The sequence below is a fragment of the Stegastes partitus genome, unplaced genomic scaffold (genome assembly GCF_000690725.1).
Source record: "Stegastes partitus isolate 25-593 unplaced genomic scaffold, Stegastes_partitus-1.0.2 Scaffold29, whole genome shotgun sequence".
In the NCBI taxonomy this organism is placed as follows: domain Eukaryota; kingdom Metazoa; phylum Chordata; class Actinopteri; family Pomacentridae; genus Stegastes; species Stegastes partitus.
In genome coordinates, this window is record NW_007577760.1 from 580621 (window position 1) to 603191 (window position 22571).

Sequence of the window (22571 nt, forward strand, 5' to 3'; positions counted from 1 at the left end):
CCAGCACACCTTGCATGTTTTTTAGAGATGCCCTGAGCACCCCAAGTTGAAAAGTATTCCAGTGGGTGCAGAAAAAAATGGCCTACGTCACTACAGTTTCATCTCCTTCTTTTTCTCCTGCCGTCTAATCCAATGAGAACAGAGGTGGGAGTTTCCTCGGCTTTCTTCTTGTACAGCAGAACTAGTGGTGCAAAATTGAGAGAGTGAAAAAAAAAAAGAAAGAAAAGAAATGGCATCACATTTGCTGCGTCGTGACTTTCTTTTTTTCCACTTCCATTAGAATGACATTAACTAAATCGCAATGAAGTGGACAGTAGCTGACTTTGTGGTTGCCTAGCAACAGTACAAAGACGCTTCCAGGGCCCCTGTCTGTGCATCTTTCTCTAAATAAAGGCAGAGCAGAACACCTAATGCTTCACCGTAAAGCAAATCCACAGTTGTTTAGCATTTCTTACAGTATGCTGGATGTGTTGTTGCATGTAACCATCTGCGATTGGTGTTAGGTTATTATGCAAGTTATTTATTTATGGAAACAGTTTGACTAAAGAGGACTTGCTAAAAAGGAGAAATGAAGTGAAATCCTTGAATAAAACAAGTGTGCATTACAATAGCAATAACTAATATGCAAATGTAGATACTTCAGGGATCCTTTTTTATATACACATGACTTATGCTTCAGACTTTGTGCTACATGTCGGAAGTTTTCAGCAAGCCCTCAGGGACTGTGTATCCAGAGCGATCAGACATTTCACCATTGGGCAGGGGGGGATGAGCTGCATCCAGGAATCCCAGCCCAGGAGGCTGACTTATTCAGTATTCTGCCAATGTGTGATCCTGACCTTACTGTTGCATGTCCTTGGTGCATGCAGAGCGCAGCAAATGCCTTTTTGGGGGATTGCATGCTCCAGCCCATTTTAATGTGCCTTTTCATTCTCAGCACACCATCACTAAGCCCTGCAGCAGGGGCTCTGAGCTACCATTTTGATTATGAGACTGATTGAATTAATGCTGCTGAAGTTTACACTTAATGGTTGATGGTAGTCTGAATCGTTAAAACACATGAGGCAGATCTGTGTAAAGACATCCTAAACCCCTTTTTTGTCACACTCCCAGGGAACAGGTTTAACCTTGCTAATCTAGTGCAAAATCTAACCTATTGAAAAAAGGGTCTAATGCATACAAAAAGAAGCTTAAACCAATCATAAAGTACCGGATACAATGCATGAAGAAGACCGTCTCTGGATTGATTCTGGGTTGATGGTGTTAAATTGTTTGTTTCTATGGTAAATATATAAAAAACAAGTTAGTACAGCAAAATCTGTGCAAACAACACTTTGTTCTACTGTTACATTCTGATTTTCTAGTAACCACTTAATTGATATTGCATTTCAGCAGAGCTCTTTTATCACATCAGTTCATTATACTTTTTTTTTTTTTCTCTGTGAGCAAACATGGCTAATATAGCAAATATGCATTTCTCTTTTCCTGTTACTTCAGCTACCACAGGTTTTGCCTCACTGAGCACTCAGCACTTTCCCCAACGTGCACTGCAACTGTTTGAGGAAGAATAACCATAGACGCATACGCTTATCATTACTGTTTTCGCACATACACAAAGCTGCAGTATATTTGATTTATATCTCACTATACATTGACTATATGTGCATTTTCAGCATTTATTTCCCCCTTTCTCCATACTCCCACAGTTCATCTGGCCATCTGCGGCTTTATAATGTTTAAGTTTTCTCAGTGAAGCGAAGAAGACGGTTTTCTTTTTGAATCATACCTATTCGTTTTTATTTAATGATGCACTGTGAATTATTCTTGCTTATTCCTAATATACTTGGCCAAAAGGAATTTGTAACGCCTTATCTCAAAGCAGTATTGCTGTCCTAAAATATTAGCTTCATTGTTGTGATTGTAAATATTTGTTGTTCAAAAGTTTCTTAAAATGTATTGGATTCATTCTCCAACTAAACTGAGAGGACTCGTGTGGCTGTTCAAAGCAGCCAAGACGGAAAAATAATAGCACACTGACTAAAATGCTTCCTTAGATTGCAAGGTTGACATTTACCATAAATGTACAATACGTCATTCAGTCCTAAACTACTATCCATCAAGTGGTAATGACGCTAAAAGACAGGTGAATTTAAGTGCAACATTTTAATGATTTCCTAAGCATTTACCAGCAAATGGAGAAAAGCTGATTTAGACAGGTTATACAGGAATATTTTACAGTAAATGTTTAAACATCCAAATACAAGAACCCAGAAATCTGCAGTATAAACAAGAATGGTACTGTGGCGGCTGTGGCTTAGGTGGTAGAGCGGTTGTCCTCTGATCGTAAGGTTGGCGGTTTGATCCCCACCCCCTCCACAGTCGAAGCGGCCTTGGGCAAGACACTGAACACCAAGTTGCTCCCAATGGCAGGCGAGCGCCTTGCATGGCAACTCTGCCGCCATTGGTGTGTGAATATGTGTGTGAATGGGTAAACATTGTAAAGCGCTTTGAGTGCCGCTAAGGTAGAAAAGTGCTATATAAGTGTAGAGCATTTACCTGCATGTCCAATTATCACCAAACATTATCTCCGAGTTTTTAATAGCACGTGTGAAACTATGTGTGGAAAGGACGAGGAAGATCATAGCTCACTGTAGAGGGGAAAAAGAGGGGGAAAAAAACCACACACAAAAAAACCCAACATTTTTTAAACGTAGGATTAGACAGTCACATGATGTTTGTATTCCTGGTACATGATTACTTCTCATGTTGGTAAATTGACATATGATATATCACAGTGAAGCTTACACCTCCACAGATGGTTGACGTCGGAGGCAGATTCCCAGAATATCTCATGACTAGTGTTTCAGAGGCTGTTTTCAATGTCACACTTCATTTAAAGTTGATGGAATTATTGAAATGTGCTGGTGGCAATGTACGCCTCTGACACTGAATGTGAATTTATCTGCTTCTATGAGAAAAAAGAAAAAAAAGCAAAACAAAACAAAAAACAAAACCCTGTACTACCACAGTGTTAGTAGTATGTATTTAGCTTGATTGATTTTTATTGTGACGGGGGCTGACATTACTGTTCATTAATGGAAGAAATATTCAGAAGCATTACTTATGCAAAAGTACCAATATATTCATGAAAGAGGATGCTGTGAAAATGGGAAAAATGCTGCATTCATGCCTAAGACTAAGTACAGAAATCTACTAATGCAAATGTACTTAATGTATCAAAATTGAAATCACTTATATAACAGGAACAAAAAAATGCCATGTGACTGATTGCTGTATATCATTATGTGTGGCAACCTTCGGGTCAAATGAAGTTTTAATTGGTTTCAGTCTTTCGAGCATTTACATCTCAAATAGGCATGTGAATAATTAATAAATTAAATCATTATAATCAGCGACAAATCAAACAAAAAAGGCAAGTTTATACAATACAACACAAAAAGCTAATTCTGCGACACAACCTTGATTTACTCAAATTTATTTATTTTTTTTTAACTAATATTTTATTTTTTTGTGAAATATTAGATAATGTTCCTTTTTTGGCCTCCAACAGTTAAATTACATCAAGAGAACTGTATGTGAAACATCCGCAGCAACCATTTTACCTTTAAATCTGAACTTTAACAATGTCATATTTGGTAAGATTGTTGACGATGTTGTTATTTATTTATGTTTTTGTAACATAACTTTAGCAAAAGTACCAATGCGGCAATATGGAGCAACAAGCAAAAGATCTGCATGAAAATCCTGCTTACGTCGAAGTGCGTAATGTTAGAAGTATATAACGTGTTCAAGTAGAAATACCGGTTTGTTCCCTCTGAATCATCAGTGTGTCAGCAGCCTGTTACTGTTGTAGCTGGTGAAGGTGGAATTAGTTTGACCTTCTACAGTTCTATATACAAAGACGCCAGATAAATCTAAGAGGTCATGAGACCGTTAATGGTAGAGGAAAGAAGAAAAAAAAACTAAGTTCTGATGAACAAATCTGTTCATAGTTTTCAGACTTTTTTCTTTAATCTTAGATTTCTGGTGAGATGTTGCATCATTTGAAAATGTATTGAAATGAGCATGAGACATTTAGAGGGGGGAAAAAAATCACTAGTTGGTGGATTTTTCACAGTTGTTAACAGCGCGTAGACATCTGAAACACGAGCCCGACAACACGCTGCTTTTTGTAAGACATCAAAAGCCAAACAAGTGGAAACTACACATTCAATCTTTAGCAGTGTGCTGAAAAGCTAAAAGCTAGTTGTTGTATCCATTGTGCAACAGCTTCACTTTAAAACTAACAAAACAGCTAATAATAGTTAAAGCTGTCAAATAAATGAAGAGGAACAGAAAGTTTAAAATTTCCTTCTGTAAAGTGGTGAAGTGGAAGTTTAAAGTAGTAAAAAATGGAAATACTCATTTCAAATAATTCAAAACTGCACATGAGGAGAGTACTTCAGTAAATGTAGTTGTTGCTGTCAGCCATTGTTTTAGAGTTTTACAGCAGTAGCATAAAAATGGAAGTGAAACACAAGTACCTCGAAGCAGCATTGAAACACAGTATTCAGTATCACCACTGTCCCAGTGTTGTCTTTCGGTAATACCTGGACACACTGAGGCACCTGGCACAAGTCTCCAGTCTCCATACATGTCTCCAGAACTGTGAAAGGAACTCAAGTCATTTAAAAATAACAACACCGCAGGCAGCGGTGCTAAACGGCCAACTACTGTCAACGATATGATCAAACCCCAACGTCCATTTGTGCAACACTGTTAGACAGCACAGAAACACGTGTGTTATAGACTTATATAGACTCATAGTGTGCGGCGTGTTTGGCAGAACGGGGTGCAAGTGTCACCAGTGGCCGTCACAGCTCTTTGTCAGCAGAGTTTCCCAATAAAAGGTCGTCTTTCTGCTCTTCCACTTTTTGCTGTCAAGTACAAGTTAGACATTAAACGCACCGTCAGTTTAACTGGTGCTGCAGACTCTTTCTTCTATGCAATGCAAGCATGCCACTGTACACTGCCATAGGCCGTCTAATCCCACTGCAATATGTTGCGCTCTGATGTTGTCCCTTTGAAAAAATGTGACCATGAATTAGTAAATGTCTTTTTTATCTTTAAACATAAGGATATTTTAACAGACCGGTTTTGATGTCAGAAATTCAAATACAGTGACAGTCAATTTAACAGCCTTCTTCTTTTCTCTCCTTCTCTTTTTTGGCATCCTTCCTGGTCTTCTGCCCTGCTTTTAATATGACAGGTAAGTCAATCTCTTGTATTTATGGTGAAGGCTCTGTGTTGGATTGGCTCGTATGCATTGAATGTCACAGTGAGAATGTTTACCAGAATAGCATCTTAAGTACTTGTTGCACCAGGGATGCATTTTAACACAATGGTTTTGTAAACAGTGAACACATTCCCTTTTTCTCAGCTGACACTTGGAGAATGGGGCAATTCCATTTATGCAGCCAATCTCATTGGCTACTGGAGAGATGCCAATCTGCCCTCACAGATAGGGAGGAGAGAGGGAGCAAGGGGAGCGGGTGGAATAGCATTTATTCATCCTGACACCGATCAGATAAATGGGAAATGATAAATGCTGTCTATTTTTACTTCCCTTAACCTATGTTAACTTTATATTCAAAAAGAAGCTCTTATGGCCTGGCCGTGCCTCTGAAACACATAATCAAAAGTCTTGTTTGAGATTCAGTGATCTGACAATGAATTATGAAACATGATGCAGCACTGATGACTCATTTAGCATAAACAGTGAATAGGTCGAGCTGACGGCTGTGTGCTGTGCAAAGAACTATATAGTCATCAACTGACAAGGCAAAAAAGAAAAAAAAGGCCTTGTTTTAAAATCATGTCCCAGAATGCATAATATAATCATTTTGTTTGTTTGCTTGCTTGTTAAAGTTCCTTTAGAAGCTGCTGCTGCCCACATCTGACAATATACAAATATATATTATTTTTTTTTTTTTTTTCCCCTTAATTTATAATTGTTGAAAAGGCCAAGACCTTCCACAACTGGCAGCTTGAAAAAGATTTAAGTTTTAAGCAACTTGCGAGGCTCCATTATGTTAGAAGAAGTAGATAAGTATTGTTTTGTATTGATGCTGTCCTGTGAAAAATTCCAAGAATGCTGTTCTATATTTCAGCAGTATGGAAGAAAATGGGCCTCGCATCAAATTAAATACATTCCAGTTTAAGCATTATCATTTCATTGTATACGTTTGCAAATTTACATTTGATATCTACAGTAATATGAAAAAATAAGAGCATCTTTTTCCACATATTTGGACCAGCACACATTTGATCTTTGTGTCAGTGCTTTATATGCTCTAACAAATCACACATCAAACTGGTATTTTAGAGCCACTTTCCTCATTCAAATATATAACAAACCAGGTCAGTCACAAGGAAAGTACACCTCTATGTTTACCACACTTTCAAATCCATAAAATCAAAATCAGGAGTGGCAGTGATTAGAACGCCCCAGGAAGTGACAGGTGGAACCTGTCTTGATTTAAACCTCTGACATCTCGGATATGTTGTTCCCTTTGATATTGAGGTGGGTGGTGTCATCACACCAAGATCTTAAGAGCTCTCTAAGGCCTTCAGAAAAAAAAATAAAAAAAGGTTGTGGATGCCTTTAAGTCTGGCAAGGGATTTAAAAAGATCTCCAGCTTATTTGAAATAAATCCTTCCACTGTAAGAAAAGTCATCTACAAGTGGTGTAGATTTCAATCAACTGCATATTTGTCCAGGAATGCCTACCCCTGCCAATTCAGCAAAAGAGGAGACTGATGGGAAAAAAAAAAAAAAGAAGAAAGAAACATCTCTAATGAGTTCAATATTTCATCATAGAATCTATAGGTAACTCTCAGTAGGTGTCAAAGTTCTGCATCCACAATCAGAAAGAGATTACATGAATTTGACCTGCATGGGAGGCATGCCAGGAAAAAAGCCTTTGCTGTCCAAAAAGAACATTGGAACAAAACTATAATTTGCCATAGAACGTATCAGCAAACAACAGGGGCCAGATGCATTAAACTCTGTAGATTCAAGACCATATCAAAGTGTACGCAAAAGGTAGAAATGTGCATATGCATTGTTTGTGTCAGATTAATGAAGCTGTGTGTGTGTGCATAGTTTTATAAATCTCAGTCATCGCAGAATTGTACCGAAGCGCACAAGCCTAATTTCCACTCCCATCTTTAGCAGTAAATGAATATAGACACTTTTGCAAATAAAGTGTTTGCACTGCAAGTTATCAGACATGACAATGAAAACAACAGCAAAGAAGAAGCACAGTTTCACTGAAGGCAAAATTGATACACTCATCAGAGAAGTGCAGAAAAGGAAATGGGTTTTTTGGTTTTTTTTTTTTTTTTTGGTGGTCTCAATCCTGGAATCACAAACACTGTTGAATGGGAAAAGTAACTGAGACCATCAACTCTGTAAGTTTAGAGCAGGTATAGGTAAAAAAAAAAAAAAAAGAAATAGTCAAACTACAAATGAGAGGCAACAAAGTGCACCATTCCACAAGAGGGCAAGGGGAAGAGGGCCGGCAACCCCTGTATCTACATCAGATGAACGCATGGCCTCTATTAGGGGCCGCACAGTTATGAGCGGAATTGTTGGTCAGGAGGGAGACACAGATGGAAAATGGTATTGGCTGTTTTTATTAAGACGGGTTGAAGTATAGTCAACAGTTATTAAAGAAAATGTTACATTCAACCCAAGTGTTTTCCTGGGGACACCAGAGAATGCCCATGGAGAGGCTGCCTGCCCCTTCAGTGCTCAATCTGTGCCATTGTCTCCCCCCGTAGGTCCACCATGTGTGCGTTTCCTCACAGATGCTGCGTCGGAGTCACAGAAGGATATCATTAATGTAACTTATATTATTGCAGCAGAGCTAATAGAGTTTAACGCGGTTTCCTCTGAGGTAAATAGCAGTGTGAAAGAATTGGTAAAAGAACACAATTTGTTTTCAGAGTGCAACCTATTTTCTATACGCTTTGCACAAATGGAACTTTACTTACTTATAATGGATGCATCATAGCAGGACCTCAGGTTCCTGATGGTCATCAGGTGTTAGGTACTCACGAGAGAAGAGAATGCAATTCTTTTGTGCAATGTTACGCAACGCAGCACAGGCTCAGACAATCGTAGACACCTTTTCAGGTTTATATTATAATCTACTCTCAGAAGCATCCAGTCAAAGTCACCTTCCTTTAGGAACAATGCAGCGCTCCACAGCAGAGCGAGCACAGCTATGCACAGCATTGTACTGCATTTGTTGCACTTTGTCTGTGGATTAATAAAGGGGTCAGTATCTAGGAATGCAGGGGGTAGTTTTAGGATTTTAAAATGCACACTACTTAACTTAAATAGTAAGCATAGGGTACAAATTTCACCAAGAAGCCATTCATCAGGCTCCAGCACCAGCTTACAGGTTTCTTCTTACACTGCTTTGAGACGGTGTAAACGAGTTGTGGATTGATCCAGCACATTTAGCCACTACATTTGTAAACATCACTTGTGCATCACAAATGATTTTAACATTGACAGAATGAAAGTGCTTTCTGCTTCCAAGTTCAGAGTCACAATCCTGAGGAACTCTTCATGTAACGTGTGCTGTCAAGTTCTCTGATTATGTCTGGAAAACCAAACATTGCTGCAAATTGCATTTTGATGTTGGCCTGCTCACCTGCAGTGTATGTGAATCAGATGTATGTCTGACTTAGGATCCCACATAATGAGCGTGACATAGCTCGATGTTGACAGAGATATTTCTGACATTTCGTCCGACTTCCTCTAAAATGGAACCGCTTGGTCCTCCCTGTCTGATGCTCTAAAGCAGGACCCAGATTCCTCACACAGCTAAAGGAGAACAGTCTTTGGAAGCATAAAGTGGCATATGAGCCAACTATCATCCTGAACCAAAAAAATCAGAACGATCTGTAAATGCTCGTTCCCATCTTAGAGTTGCATCAGCAGGATCCGTCAGACAGTGCCAGAGCAGCCCTCCTTACGCACGACTATAGCATACGGCTGAAGCTATTTATAGCACCCACAATTAGCAAAAATGATAATAATGATAATAATTGGAAAAATAAAAAATAAGAGGCCTGATAAAATGTAGTGCATAGTCAATCATTCACAATGCAGATTGTGAGTGTGTGTATGCATGTGTTTGTGTGTGTATAAACAGAAAGCAATGATAATAAGAAATGCAAGCTCTGTGAAATTGGCTGTTTTGTTTCATGTTTAAATTCTGTCTTGCCTTATTTTTCCACTTCAGCATATCAGGGTTTTAGACTTGCTCTAAAAAAAAACAAAAAACGTTTCTACACATGGCCTGAAGTATGTGTGGGGTACTCACATTCTCCCTGCACATTCTGCCTTTCTAAATTCCAGTTTATGCATTGAAAAGGCACGCACATAGTTTTAGTGCATACACATTTATACATCTGGCCCCAGACCTTTAGGAAAACTGTTCCCTGGATAGACAAATCGATAACCGAGTTGTTTGGCCGCAGTAACAGCAGACATGTTTGGCGCAGACAAAAGACAGCTTTTAAGTTGAAGAACCTCATATAAACTGTGAAGCATGGTGGTGGAAACGTTGTGGTTGGAGTAATACTGTTTAACTGCCTCAGGGACTGGAGAGCTTGCAGTCATTGACTGAACTATAAACTGCGAATTCTGCATCATATCAAAGTGATTGAAGATTATCCGTCAGGCAGGTGAAGTTGAACCAGAAGTGGACCTTTCCGCAAGATAATGATCATAAGCACATTAGCAAATCAAGCAAGGAAAGGCTCAGAAAGAAGAAATGGGGTGTTATGCAATGGCCTAGGGGAAGCCCAGATTTGAATGCCATTGAATTGTTGTGGGGGGATTTGAAACAGACAGCGCTTGCAAGAAAGCCCTTAAACATCTTACAACAGAAGGATTTCTGCATGGAAGAGTGGTCAAAATTTCCACCAAGTCCATGTCAGAGAGTGGTGGGCAATTGTGCAAAACGCCTACATGACATTATTTCTACTTAGAGGGAAAATACCAGCTTCTAAGGCCAAAGGCGTACTTGTGGTTTTTTACACGAAAGAACATTACATCCATTGATGTTGTTGTTTAATAAATCATTTTAGTGTGGTCAAGTACATTACCTTTATCAAATTAAGGATTAAAATTTGCTTGTCCAGATATGTCAAAGAAGCAATCATTTTCTAAGGCATGCACTTATTTTTCCACATGACTGTAATTGTATATAGTTCGATAGCACTTGCACTATGTTGGCACACTAATTTACACATTGTCCTTCAGATGCCCCCAATAGCCTATTTCACCCTAATGCTGCTTAGTGCAACACATATCCCCCTAGCTCAGCTACTTGTATTAGCAGGTGTTTGTGGTAGATAAGTTTTTCTGTGAGATGATGGGTTAGAATCACCTTTAAGTATATACAGTAAACACTCTTTCATTATTAAAGCGATTCACTGGTATTGCACAGAATATTATCAGGGCACTTATGTGTGTACATTCAGTTGCAGAAATTTTATCCATGTGTTTTATTGATTTTTTTTTTCCTGGTGCAGATGCAAGAGAATGTGTTAGACACGTCTCCAGGCATCTAATTTACTATGACCACTGACAATATTGACACGTGAGGAATAGAGCTGGATTGAAAAAAATATATCACAACACGCGTGGCAGACGAGATCAGACGTGTTTTCGGCAACATTTTAGGTTACATTATCTTGGATTTGTTTTATATCTCATCAGTTGCACCACTGTCTATCTGGAAAGGTATGAATAGCCTTAATAAATGAATAGAAAATCCTGTGTCCAGTCCTGGATAAAGCTTTGTAGTTCAGCCACCGTAATACTCTGAATATTAGGCACTGACCCACATCTGCTCTTATACAGGTTACATCGAGTCCCAGATGCAGGCCCAGCTGTTGCCATGTATTATCTCACTGACTGACCCTGATGTTTTATGTTAAATGCAAGACAAAACATTAGCATAGGCTAATCCAGCCGAGCCATAGGATGCAAGTTGACCAAAAACCACAATGTAATAATGACAACAATAATAATACCTATAATAGCCTGTTCCTTTCCTGCCCTCTGAGTCAGTGTAATGAATATTCAGCTGCCAACCTTGCCCCCATTCTCTAACCAGTTTTACCCTCGGCAGCCACCACTGCTCTTCCTACAGTAGCATAGGTAAGAATAATGACTCCTCAGTCATTATTATTTATTCAGTGTTGCTTCAGCATGGTGCATGTAAATGAAGAAGTGGGCAGAGAGAGCTATAGGCTGCCTGGAGAGTTAACCCGAGTAATGAATGTAATTATAGTGCCCTATTGGACCTCTGTCTGTTTTAGCAAAGTTATCATTTTGACAGTTTGTTCCACATTCATAAGAGAGCTTTTGGGAGTAAACTATACGTTTCCCTTCCTATACAAATTTCACTACTCAACAAAGAAATCCATCCGTGTAATTACGGGTGAAATTTCTTTTTACTGTCCTCTTTCAATTAATCCCCAGCCTGTACATGTAAGGTATATAAACTCCAGGATTGTGTTAGTGGCTATCAGTGAATTTAGTGACACTTACACCAAAGACAGCAGCGAGATTTGGAAAGGAGGAAGAGAGGGAGAGAGAAATTGGTGTGTCAGAGGTTTTGGATTCAAAGATAATGTTGATGATGATTAGAATATTGATCCTGAAAACCCACCTGTTATAAAAGAAGCAGTGGAAAGCCACCCACACATTGTCATTAGTCATCACCAGCTCCTTACAGCCTACTGCAGTACATGCTGCCACCCATGATTTAGCTCTCCATCCAGTTATGAGGGGGTGTTAAGCGTTTATTATGCAGCACAGTCCCAGTCCCAATGAGATGGCAGAATGTTGCCCGATCAATACCCCTCACAGGAAGCCAGGTTAATTTATTTTTTAAGGATTTGCTAGCATCTCTAAGGGCCCCCCCTCCTCGCTGCAGTTTGTGACGCAAGCTATTTCCTAAAGATCTGCAGAGTGATGTTTTGTCACTGACGTGCACGCCACTGCACAGGCGCTACACGCTGGGACGTCAACATGCATTCCCTATTTTTGCATGCTGTGTTGTGCTTTGTGATTGTGGTTTTCTTAATGACTGTGCTGTTTTAAGTAATGAGTGCTCGTTGATTGATAGAGTGGCCAAAACGTGCATATTGGGAATTCAGCAAGTAACTACCTGTACAGTTTGACTGGACAGGGTCTCTGCGTTGATGTGTTTGACCTTTAGTTCTCACCTTCACCATATGTACACAATGCCCCACTTTCTGCACACCACACCACTTCAGAATTTTCTCATTTCATTGTTGTGACCTTTACTCCTTATGTCAGTACCTCTGCCCTCACAGCCATCATTCATTCTTTTCGCGACTTCTCATCTCAGTATTACTCTTATTATTGCCTCACAAAATAGCATGACTGTTGTGGCTATTTATAACCACACATGTGCGTAACTGCATGGACACACACACACCACATGCTCGAATTTGCACACATAAGTTACAAGACAATAGTTTTAGACCTATTAGCATGTGCACAGTACATACAGCCCCCATATATCCTCTGGCTGGCAAACAGCTGCAGCTCCGCAATATTATGCCCTTCTGCCTGACTGCTCTTAAGCAAACGCACAATCTCACACTTTTTTTTTTTTTTTCTTTCTTCTGACTGAACAGTGATCTGATTTTTGTAGGACAGTCACCAAATCACCCACGTCAAGCACTTATTATTTTTTCAAATCAGTTATGGATTTCCATATAAATCAACCGTATCATTTTCAACCATCAGTTTACGCTTGAAAATGTGAGGGAGAGATGAATACATTTGTTATCGCTATGATCATTTTGGTTACCACTCATCTGTATTGATTCTGACTGAGCATCATCAATCAGGGCATTTATAATAGATGCTGTCTGAGAGCACACATCTTCCCTCGGGGAATTATCACCCCAGGCTTAGGTCAAGCAGAGATTTGATCTGTTGTCGGTTAGATTAATTGATGTTTTTCTCTACGTATACTGTGGCTTACAGACCCGCACAGAAAGAGAGAGGGTAGAGGGAGAATGAAGGTAAAGGTGAGTAGGGATAGAGACAAGTCCAAAGTAGTTTAACGTCAGCCTGGAGGACTCAAAGCTTTTAAAATATTCAAAGCCATTCTCCATCACCTTTTGCCCTGGTTGCTTGTTTAAGAAAGGAGTGAAATGAAATCAATAGTCGTGCCAGTCTGGCCTCTATACCAGGCAGCATCCAATATTTATACAAATGAAGCCTCACCACCTCAAATTTACCCTGCCTTTGCATGTTTAAGGTGCTGTGAAGGACTCGGAGGGGGCAAAATTTCTGGACAGGATGTGAGGATGAGGAGTGCAAAATAAATCTCTGTCCCCATCACGCCGCCTGCCTTACTTACAGCAGTCATTTGCATTCGCATGATTTGACAGGTTATGATTAACAGCTATGTTGAGTCTTAAAGTGGGACACCTTTGCTACCATAAATAAGAAACAGATCATAAATCCCACATGGGATCAACGTGAAGCTATTATCCCTTCCTAAAACATACCTCCTAAAAAATAACTGCAAAGTTTAGTACTTTTGCGACTTTAGCGCTACATGCAGGCTATTAACTAAGTTGTTCCCTAGAGCTAACCCTCTGCTATCTTTGCTACAGTTTTCCTTTTACTGGTTGTACAATATAAAAACAATAATAGTGTTCATTATGAATTCACTACTAAAAGATACAAGAAAGGTAATAGTTTACATTTAGTAGAAATAGTAAAAAGAAAAACATAATTTTAATTAATAACGTTTTATTTGTTTCCCAACACACAAAAAACTACTAGGTGTGGGGTTTCTTTAAAATTGTAGCCCAACTCCAGGAGGTTAATCAAGCTGTTAATAGCCAATAACATCAAAGTACATTATGGCCATCGTGTTTCATTTTGACAATAAAATGTAGCTTTTGAAAATTGCTCACACCTTTATTTTTCACCCTGCATGAGACATTTCCTTAGACATTGGTTTGATGTTAATGATTAATACAGCGTTGATTTTTTACTGAGGTCAGTTTCAGATTATCATTCAGCGCCATTTGGAACGGATATGTGTGAAGACAAATTCCCTGAACATGATCGCGAGCAGAAAATCACATACAAATATACAGATAAGGTATAGTTTGAAAATGATGGAATTTTAAAGGTAATATTTTATAATAATTGTTTGAAGTCATATTTTATTCACGTAGCATTGTGCGATTACTGGCACTTGCATTTGTTGAAGGATAAAATTAGAAATACATTTACATGTATTGCAAAACACTGATTTCCCAGCATATCCTTCACATTAATACGAATGATTAGTAAGTGATGGGATTTTACCTGAGAGAAATCCTATGAGCTGTGGGAGGAAAAGAAGGTAATTTAATATGGATATTCTGTGGCTCACTTCGTCAGTCCCTCCAGCATTTGGTAATCTTGTGATTACAACACAAATTTGATAAATTACTGGGTTGAATACCTGAAATATTTCTCCAAAACACTGTCAAAACATTTGCCCATTTTAGCAATCACTGATTTTTAGTATTTCATGTCAGCCCTAATGAGTAGTAGCACAGTTCAAGGAAGATTAATCCTCAGCCCGTGCAAAACATTTTTTTTTTCAGACACATTATTGCCTAAGGGACCTTAAATCCTTTTCATATCTTCTCAGGGTTGGCTTACTCCCAGGATCTATATCACCCCTAACCAGAGTCCACCAATTTCAAACACACCAAACCATCTCTGACCTATAAGAACCAATCAAGTCTTACCCGTTTTCCGGATCCTTTGTTGCATATTGTTCAAAGAACACCAGCTATACTTCAAATGTTACTGAAGGATTTGAAGATTTAAAGAATATATTGGAACTAATTACGTAATGATTGTCAATGAGTTCTTAAAACATTTTTATTCCTGCTGACTTACAAGTTGTAAACATTATCTTAATTTATCGCAAAATAACACAAAATGATGCAAATTGATGCATTGATCTTTTTCATAAAAAGCTGCTGCAAATTCAGTATATCGATGTTGCCCCTGCTGTGGAAGTTTGCAGAACATGGTGCACAATAGGTAAAAATGCAGCCACAGTATGAGAATATGCACACTAGAGAGCAGTCTGTTCCCTCTTTCTGCAGTCGATGTGATCCTCCATCTCCCTCTCACACAACATACTGTTCATGTCAAAGGGCCCAGGAAACACAACATCTGTCAGTGCACTAATTTACACAATGAACACCAGAGGAAGAAGGATATATATATACACCTCTAAATGGCCATGTATTCAACAAACATTTTACATCACATGAAAACACAGTGGCGAATATTGTATGTGCAAATCTTCCTTGAAGCTGGTGAATTTTTTTTTTTTTCTTTTTTTTTTCCTTTTTTCCCAGTGGTTCTGATTACTACTTGAATTGCATTTGGATCAAAGTATGCATGGTTTAGATGATCGTTGACTTTAGTGTGCTTGATTCATTAATAGGAGGCAGCATTCCTCTGTGAAAGCCAAAGAGTGAGAAGCAATGAGAGGCATAGCTTTAGATCTTTGACACTGCTTTCTTTACTTGGATGGTACACAAATAGTGGTATAATAAAATGAAAATATGCTAACTAATTAAAATGAAATAGATCATTTGAATCTATTCACAGATAGGCAATGGGAAAGGGCAAAAAAAAAAACCAAAAAAAAAACACTGATAGCGAGCCAACACAATGAATGATAAAACAACAAATGTGAATAAAACAGAGAAGAGATCTAAAATTCAGACCATGAATTTTACATTGGAGATGAGATGCAGATTTCCCTCTGCCCCTTTAATTTATTAATTTATTTATTTAGTATTTCATCTCTCTTTTTTTTCTTTTCTTTTTTTTGGTTCGATACACTGCAGAGTCATGGCTCTCCAGTCCACGAGCGCAAAGACTGCGTCTATTGTCATTCATCCTCTCTGACAGGCTTCTCACGTACAAATGAGTTTACTGTGAATATCAATTCATTTATTTAAACTTTTTTTTTTTTTTTTGTAGTTTACAAAAGAAATAGATTATCTTTTTTTCATTTTTTATCCACACTTGCACTTCTTCTTTTAACATATTTTACACAGACTTTTATTTTTACATTTTTAATTAAACTTAAACATGTTTTTATTATTTTAAATGCTTGTCAAATATTGTGTGTACCATAATACAAATGGTTTGATTTTTTTTCCTTTTTTTTTTCTTCTTTGTGTGTCCCCAGTTTGTTTTTAAACAATAATTAAATGTCCTGAAGTAGAAAGACACATTAAAGCTCAAATATCCATCCATGAGAGAAAAGCCTCAGTGCCCACAATGTATTCCTCTCTGTGTTTCTTCAAAACATCAACAGGTCCAAGAGTCAGATGCCCATTATGCCCTGTGACTTCAGATCAGCAGTAGATAGCAGTAGCAGTAAATCCACCACAAAATAGTCAGCCACATAAAGCACGTTTCCTCCACATCACAGTGAGATGCTGTGTAAAAAGTGTCCAAAAGATCCAATTATTCCTTCTGTCCCACAATATCCCCCTCCCCAGTGTATCCAAAAAGGGATTTACTGTATATCCAGATAATCACAGGTAAAGACTTACTCAAGAAAGCAGGGTCACACCTCACATTCCCGAGAAGGTTGCTGTTGGCAAGTGCAAGAGCCATATTCATTGATGATTACCAAAGCTCCCTCAATGTGGTTAGGTTTATAGTCAACGTAGTACTCCGGTGTAGAAATTGCAGCCATCTGCTGCATGCTTTGCTTTTGCTTCTGCTTACGGCGCTGACTGCTGAAGCACTGCCTCAGTTGCCTTATTCCAGCTGGAAAGCACTTCCATGCCACGTACAGCATGAGCACTATGATGAGAAAGGAAAAGATGAGTGCCATGGTGCCAGTCACCACCTTGTGGATCTGCATGGTGCTCTCCACGTCATCGTGGCCCACTGTGACAGTAAAAGAACTGGTGACCACCTCACTACCTTCGCCCTCGTAAGGGTTGGGGGTAAATGGGCCCAGGAACACAGAACCACCCTGGGCCAGATCCCTTGTGGAGGCGTACAGGCCTGCTGTGGTTACCTCTGTTGGGGGATCCTCACATAGCTGAAAAGCATAGACAGCATCCAACACATCCTCGCCCTGTGCAGTGTCAGGGCTTGAGCACAGCAGGGAATTGTCACGCTGGCCTCTGAAGGCACTCAGCCAAGAGGCCAAGGCACACACATTGCGACTGCATTCCCAGTCATTCCCTGCCAGGGTAATGCTGTCCAGAGATGACCACGAATCCAGGATGCGCTGGTCCACAGAGGTCAAACGATTGGAGTCTAGCATCAGCACCTTGAGGTTGGGTGCGCTCTCAAAAACATGTGGCTCAATGTACTCGATTTCATTGGCTGACAGGTCAATCTTCTCTAAAAAATGCCATGTCCAGTCCAGGGTGTTGACAACAATAGTGGCGTGATTGTTGTGCATGTACAGAGTACGTAAAGAGATGAGGCGAGGGAAGTGGGCTAGGTTGACTTTAACCAGCTCATTGTGCTCAAGATGCAACTCAGTCAACTTGAAGAGGCCAGCAAATGAGTTACGTGCCAGGCTCTGCAGTTGGTTGTATCCCAAGTCCAGAAACTGCATGCTCCTGCAGTCTTGAAAAATCCGCACTGGCACAAATTTGAGAGCATTGTAGCGCAAATGCAAATTGGTGAGCTTTCTAAGGCCGTGGAACAGGTCGGGCTCAAGTGCCTGCAGCCTGTTGTATGAGAGGTCCAGGATACGCAGGTTTGGGAGGGGCCTAAAGGTACCATTTGGCAGACTTTCAATCCGGTTGCTGCTCAGGTCTAACTCCTTGACCCGTCTTAGCCTGTCAAATGCACCCTCCTCTACAATGTCAATGTTGTTGTGATCTAGGTAGAGCCAGGTGAGCTGTGACAGACCAGCCAGTTGGCCTTCACGCAGCTCGGTCAAGTTGTTCTCTCTCATGGACAGGCCCGTGGCACTGCTCAGATTGCGGGGAATGTCTGTGAGGTTGAGCCCTTCGCAGTACAGCAGCTTGCTGTCGCAGCGGCACAGCCTTGGACAAACCCCCTCCACCAAGGGAACAGTTCTCAGAAAAATGCCCAATGAACACAGTATCAACCCAGGGGGCTTCTTCAGTGGCCACTTTAGGTACAGTCCAATTAGAAGGAAATCCATTAGCATAAATATCCAGGGATGTCAGGGAGAAAATGTCCATTGAACCACGCTGGATTATGTTTTTGCACCTATCAGATATTATTTATCACATCATATTTAAATAATTTAATAATCTGCCTCGTTCTGTCCTCGTATTTTAGCTGCAGACAGTGATGATATATTTTTTGTTATTCAGTCCAAGGGAATCCTTTTCGAAAGTGCAAAGAATAAAGAGCAAGTCTCTTTGCTTATATTAGATATCAAGCGGTGGGTGGAGAGAAGAGGGGATGAAAATAAAACTGTCCTCGCTGATCGATCTTATTCGAAAAGATTCCTACTCACCCCTATCCAAAAGCTGACAATCTCCATTCAGCATCTTGCTTTGTGCCCCAACACTAATTATGTGCGAATCTAAAAAAGACCCCACTGTGGTACAAATTCTCCCCCCCTCCCTCCTCTCTTTTCAGTGGACACCAGATCCTTGGCAGGCTTACAATGTCTTAGTTCTCTTCAAGTGAAAGAGCCAGAAAGAGAAGGAATCCAAGTAGCTTTCAGCGAGATGGTAGGAAGTGCAAGTTCCCCTGTCTGCATGCATGAGCTCTGTCTCTTTTGCTCCTCCGCAGTCCTCTGCTGCAATGATCAGAGGGAAGAAGAGACAACCACAGAAAGGGAAAAAAAAAAAAAAAAGACCAAGGAAGAATCTTTTAAAATATCAGTCTCTGCTCTCCTCCCCTCCCTGCTTAAGTTTCAGCAAATCTGTCAAAATGTATTATCGTCCATCTCTGGAAGAAATCACTGACTTGTAAGGTTTAAATCCATTCAAGCGGTTAATCATGCTTTCAGTGACGGATGCAAGAAAAAAAAAAAAAAAAAAAAACAGGATTTAAAGAGGTGAACCCTGTTCACTGTTTTCTTGTGTAACAGTATTCCTTGTCATCTCTGTGGCTCATGTCGGTTAAGAAGCCGCTCGCATCCCCAGTGGCTCGCAGGTTTCGTTCACTCCCTTGCTCTCCGGGTGTTTTCTCAGCCAGCTGGAAGAGGCTGCTGAAGGCTGGTGCTGGTAGGCAGGCAGGGGCGGTAAATGTGGGAAGCAAAGGAGCGCGCAATCCCTTGCAGCAGACCAGTACACTGACAGCGCATGCAGAAGCACCTTCTGTTCACTGAGTGTCGTAAGCCACTCACAATTCAGAGTGCTCGCTCTCTTTCCCTCATTCTCTTGCTCTCTTTCCCTTGATCGCTCACTCACTTGTTCATGCTGCTCCCCTCCTCCTCCTCCTCTCTCTCTCGCATCCTCCCTCCTTGCTTTTCTCTTGCTGTGTTTTTCTCTGTGCCTCAGACATTTACATATCCAGAATGGGCTGGGCTTAAACCAGGAGCTTTAATGAACCCCCCCACTCCCACCCCCCCTCTCTCTCTCGCTCTCTCTCTCTCATCCTCTCTCCTACATTCTCTCTCTCTCTCTCCCTCTTTCCCTCCCTCACTGGCTGACTGTAATGAAAGGGACCTATTTTGACGTCGCTATCAGAAAGCAGTTTTCTGATTTCAGAGTTAAAATGTGCAACATAGAAAAGGACATACTGTATTCGTTCAACCTCTAAAGCAGAGCATATTAATAATCAGATAACCATGTATATATATATAGTTCATGACCATATCCACGTAACATACAGCACTTTTTAATTTCACTAACGATGCTATTTAAATGTACTTATCATTATGAATGTTTGTCATGTGTCATATATGACTTTGTGTAGTGAATCAGTCTCAATCTATTGATGTTCCTTGTTTAGCCTTGCCAACAATAAAAGATAGAGCATAATGATTCAAGACCAGAGTATGACATTCTTCATTTAATCAAACAGTCTCGTAGCCAGGCATTCTATGTCATTGTCAATTATGGCTAGGCTTTCCATTCTGAATACAGATGTAACTGCTTGCCACATAATATTAGCATAAAGCTATAACATAAATATTCTTCTCAGAAGGTTCACTCTTGTCTTTGTACTTCTCTGGAATAACTGCGAGCCTTGTCATCGTTCTTCCATTAATTTTCAAAGACAATGAGATGCGACTGTGTCCTACATTGCTCATATCATAACAGTTTCTAAACATCTGACCTTTTTTTTTTTTTCCTGTCTGAGTTGACTATATATTTACTGACAGAAATTATTCCTTGCTTATTTATTAAAAAAATAAATAATCTCATGCTGCCATCACAATCCAGGCTGATTGACATAAATATATAGAGGTAAATATAGGGTATATTCAAACAATAAATATTATGAAAATTTGTTTCGGGGCTTTTGGTGTGGTGTTAGCATTCCTAATTGAGAGATTTTCCACAAGTTCTACTTTATTTTATTACAATTACCAACTGTATCTTACAGACAGTAAATTAAAACAAAACGAAAGTGTTTTGCTTTGCAGTTCTGCAGATAGCAGGGTAGATTAAATGGTCTAAAGAGCATCTCATCAAACAAAACAGTCCCCTCCCAGTGGTATAACCCATTACTGCAACAAGAGTACAGGCCTGCTCAGTCTGTTAACACAAGCAACAATTTAAATAGTTGTCTGTCATGCAAACCTGTGCTTTACTGTATAGGAATTATTCAAAGGCTAAAGTTTGAGTGTGGATTTCTGTAGCTGTCTGTATCCTAATCTCTGACTATATCTACAGATGTCCTTTTAGCTTACATAAGAAAGCAGCAACTGTGCCAGTTTAGTGCCAAATGCGTTGGTATTGTCACAGTTTTTTTAGAGGAGCAGGAAGGAGAGCTTAGACAGAACAAGGCAGGCAGGAACAGTTTGGGTGAATTATTTTAAAATGTGAGGTAGATACGTGCAGGCAGGCAGGCAGGCAAGTGGGCAAGTAGGTAACTGGAACAGCCATAAACCAGACGACAACCGTGGGACAACTGGGAAGTAAGATGACACATGTATGAATTAGTTTGGGAAAGAACAGTGGCAAGATGGCAGGTGTAATACAATGAAACTGATTGGTGGATTGACAACAGGTGAGGTGGGTGTGAGGGTCATGTGACTGGAACCAGGAAGAGAGACTGAGGACATCTAGTGGGTGTATACAGTGTCACATGAGGCAGTGGTGGAGCAGTGAAAGCTAAAGTGGGTTCAGACTGAAAATGTGACACTTAACATGTATCCATTTGTTTGCAAGATGTGTTTTCTTCTTCAGTACACGATTATATGATATCTTTAACACTATAAACTGTAATTTTTTTTCCTTACCGTTGTTCCAATTTTGTTAACTTCTTTGTTGGCAATCAGATGCATACATTTCTACAGAGCGCACATCTGTGTTCAGGCATCCTAAAGAGTATCTTTTACGGATACTACGCTTTGCCGTTCAGAGTTTAAATCTCCCCATACATGTTTAAATAGTTGGAAGTCTGAAAGTTGGGTTCACAGTCGGGCTGCTATCCTGATAGAAAATGAACCGCCTTGCACAGAAAATGAATGTAAAAAGGTCAGTTATGGTCAATATGAAGCTGATCTTTCACGAGACTGAACAGAGATGATGAAGCACGTGAACATAGTGGGTTAACATCATCTGGGTGTCTGTAGTTGAGCAGAGGCTAGCTTCAAAATGGGCTGGGAGTTTGACTGTCTGTGTAATTACAGTAATTATACCAAGGAATCATAACTACCTAACAGCCTTGTACTTGCTATGACCCTGTCTGGCACGCCACAGCTTTGCTCAATATGCCACCAGGGGCTACACAATACTCAATTTCCCCTTCACACTTTGTGATTTTGGGCTGTCTGAGATGCGTCATGAGAGAAACATGGTCAAATCTGTGGTTATCAATCTAAACCTGTGAGACAGCGAAGGCTATGGTAGCTTCAGTGGCCGCAGAGAGCTTGTTGTTAGACAGGCTCTGAAATTTGAGATCAGATTGTTACACTGTGACTGATGCTATGACCGACATCTACAAGCCAGCCAGTTAGTAGATGGCATTAAATGATGCAGCATACAATGGCCCACGCAACATGTCAAACATGCACAAACCAGCGCAACGCAGGCAACAAGAAGAACAAAAAAACCTTTAGTCTCAAACAATAAACACAGCACAAATAATCAGACAAGTTGACAGTATGCCAATAAACCTGCATGATTATTAATGTCACACAGTGTTAAGGTGTTTGTAGAGGCAACATGAAAGTTGTTAACATCTGTGTTAAAAGAACTGACAGTTAATGTCACTTCTGGTTGAACTACAACTAAAAATATAAAACAGAAGTATGTGTATTAGGTAAGATA

General features: G+C 39.8%; 2 protein-coding genes across 2 annotated transcripts in view; one reads left to right on the forward strand and one right to left on the reverse strand.

Moving 5' to 3' along the window:
• ctnna2 (catenin (cadherin-associated protein), alpha 2) overlaps positions 1 to 22571 on the forward strand; it is a 322230-nt gene that overhangs the window by 172501 nt on the left and 127158 nt on the right. The window lies entirely within an intron of this gene.
• Positions 15011 to 18943, reverse strand: lrrtm1 (leucine rich repeat transmembrane neuronal 1). The gene has a single exon (XM_008298535.1). The coding sequence runs from the start codon at positions 18317 to 18319 to the stop codon at positions 16742 to 16744; it is 1578 nt and encodes a 525-aa protein (XP_008296757.1). The 5' UTR covers positions 18320 to 18943; the 3' UTR covers positions 15011 to 16741.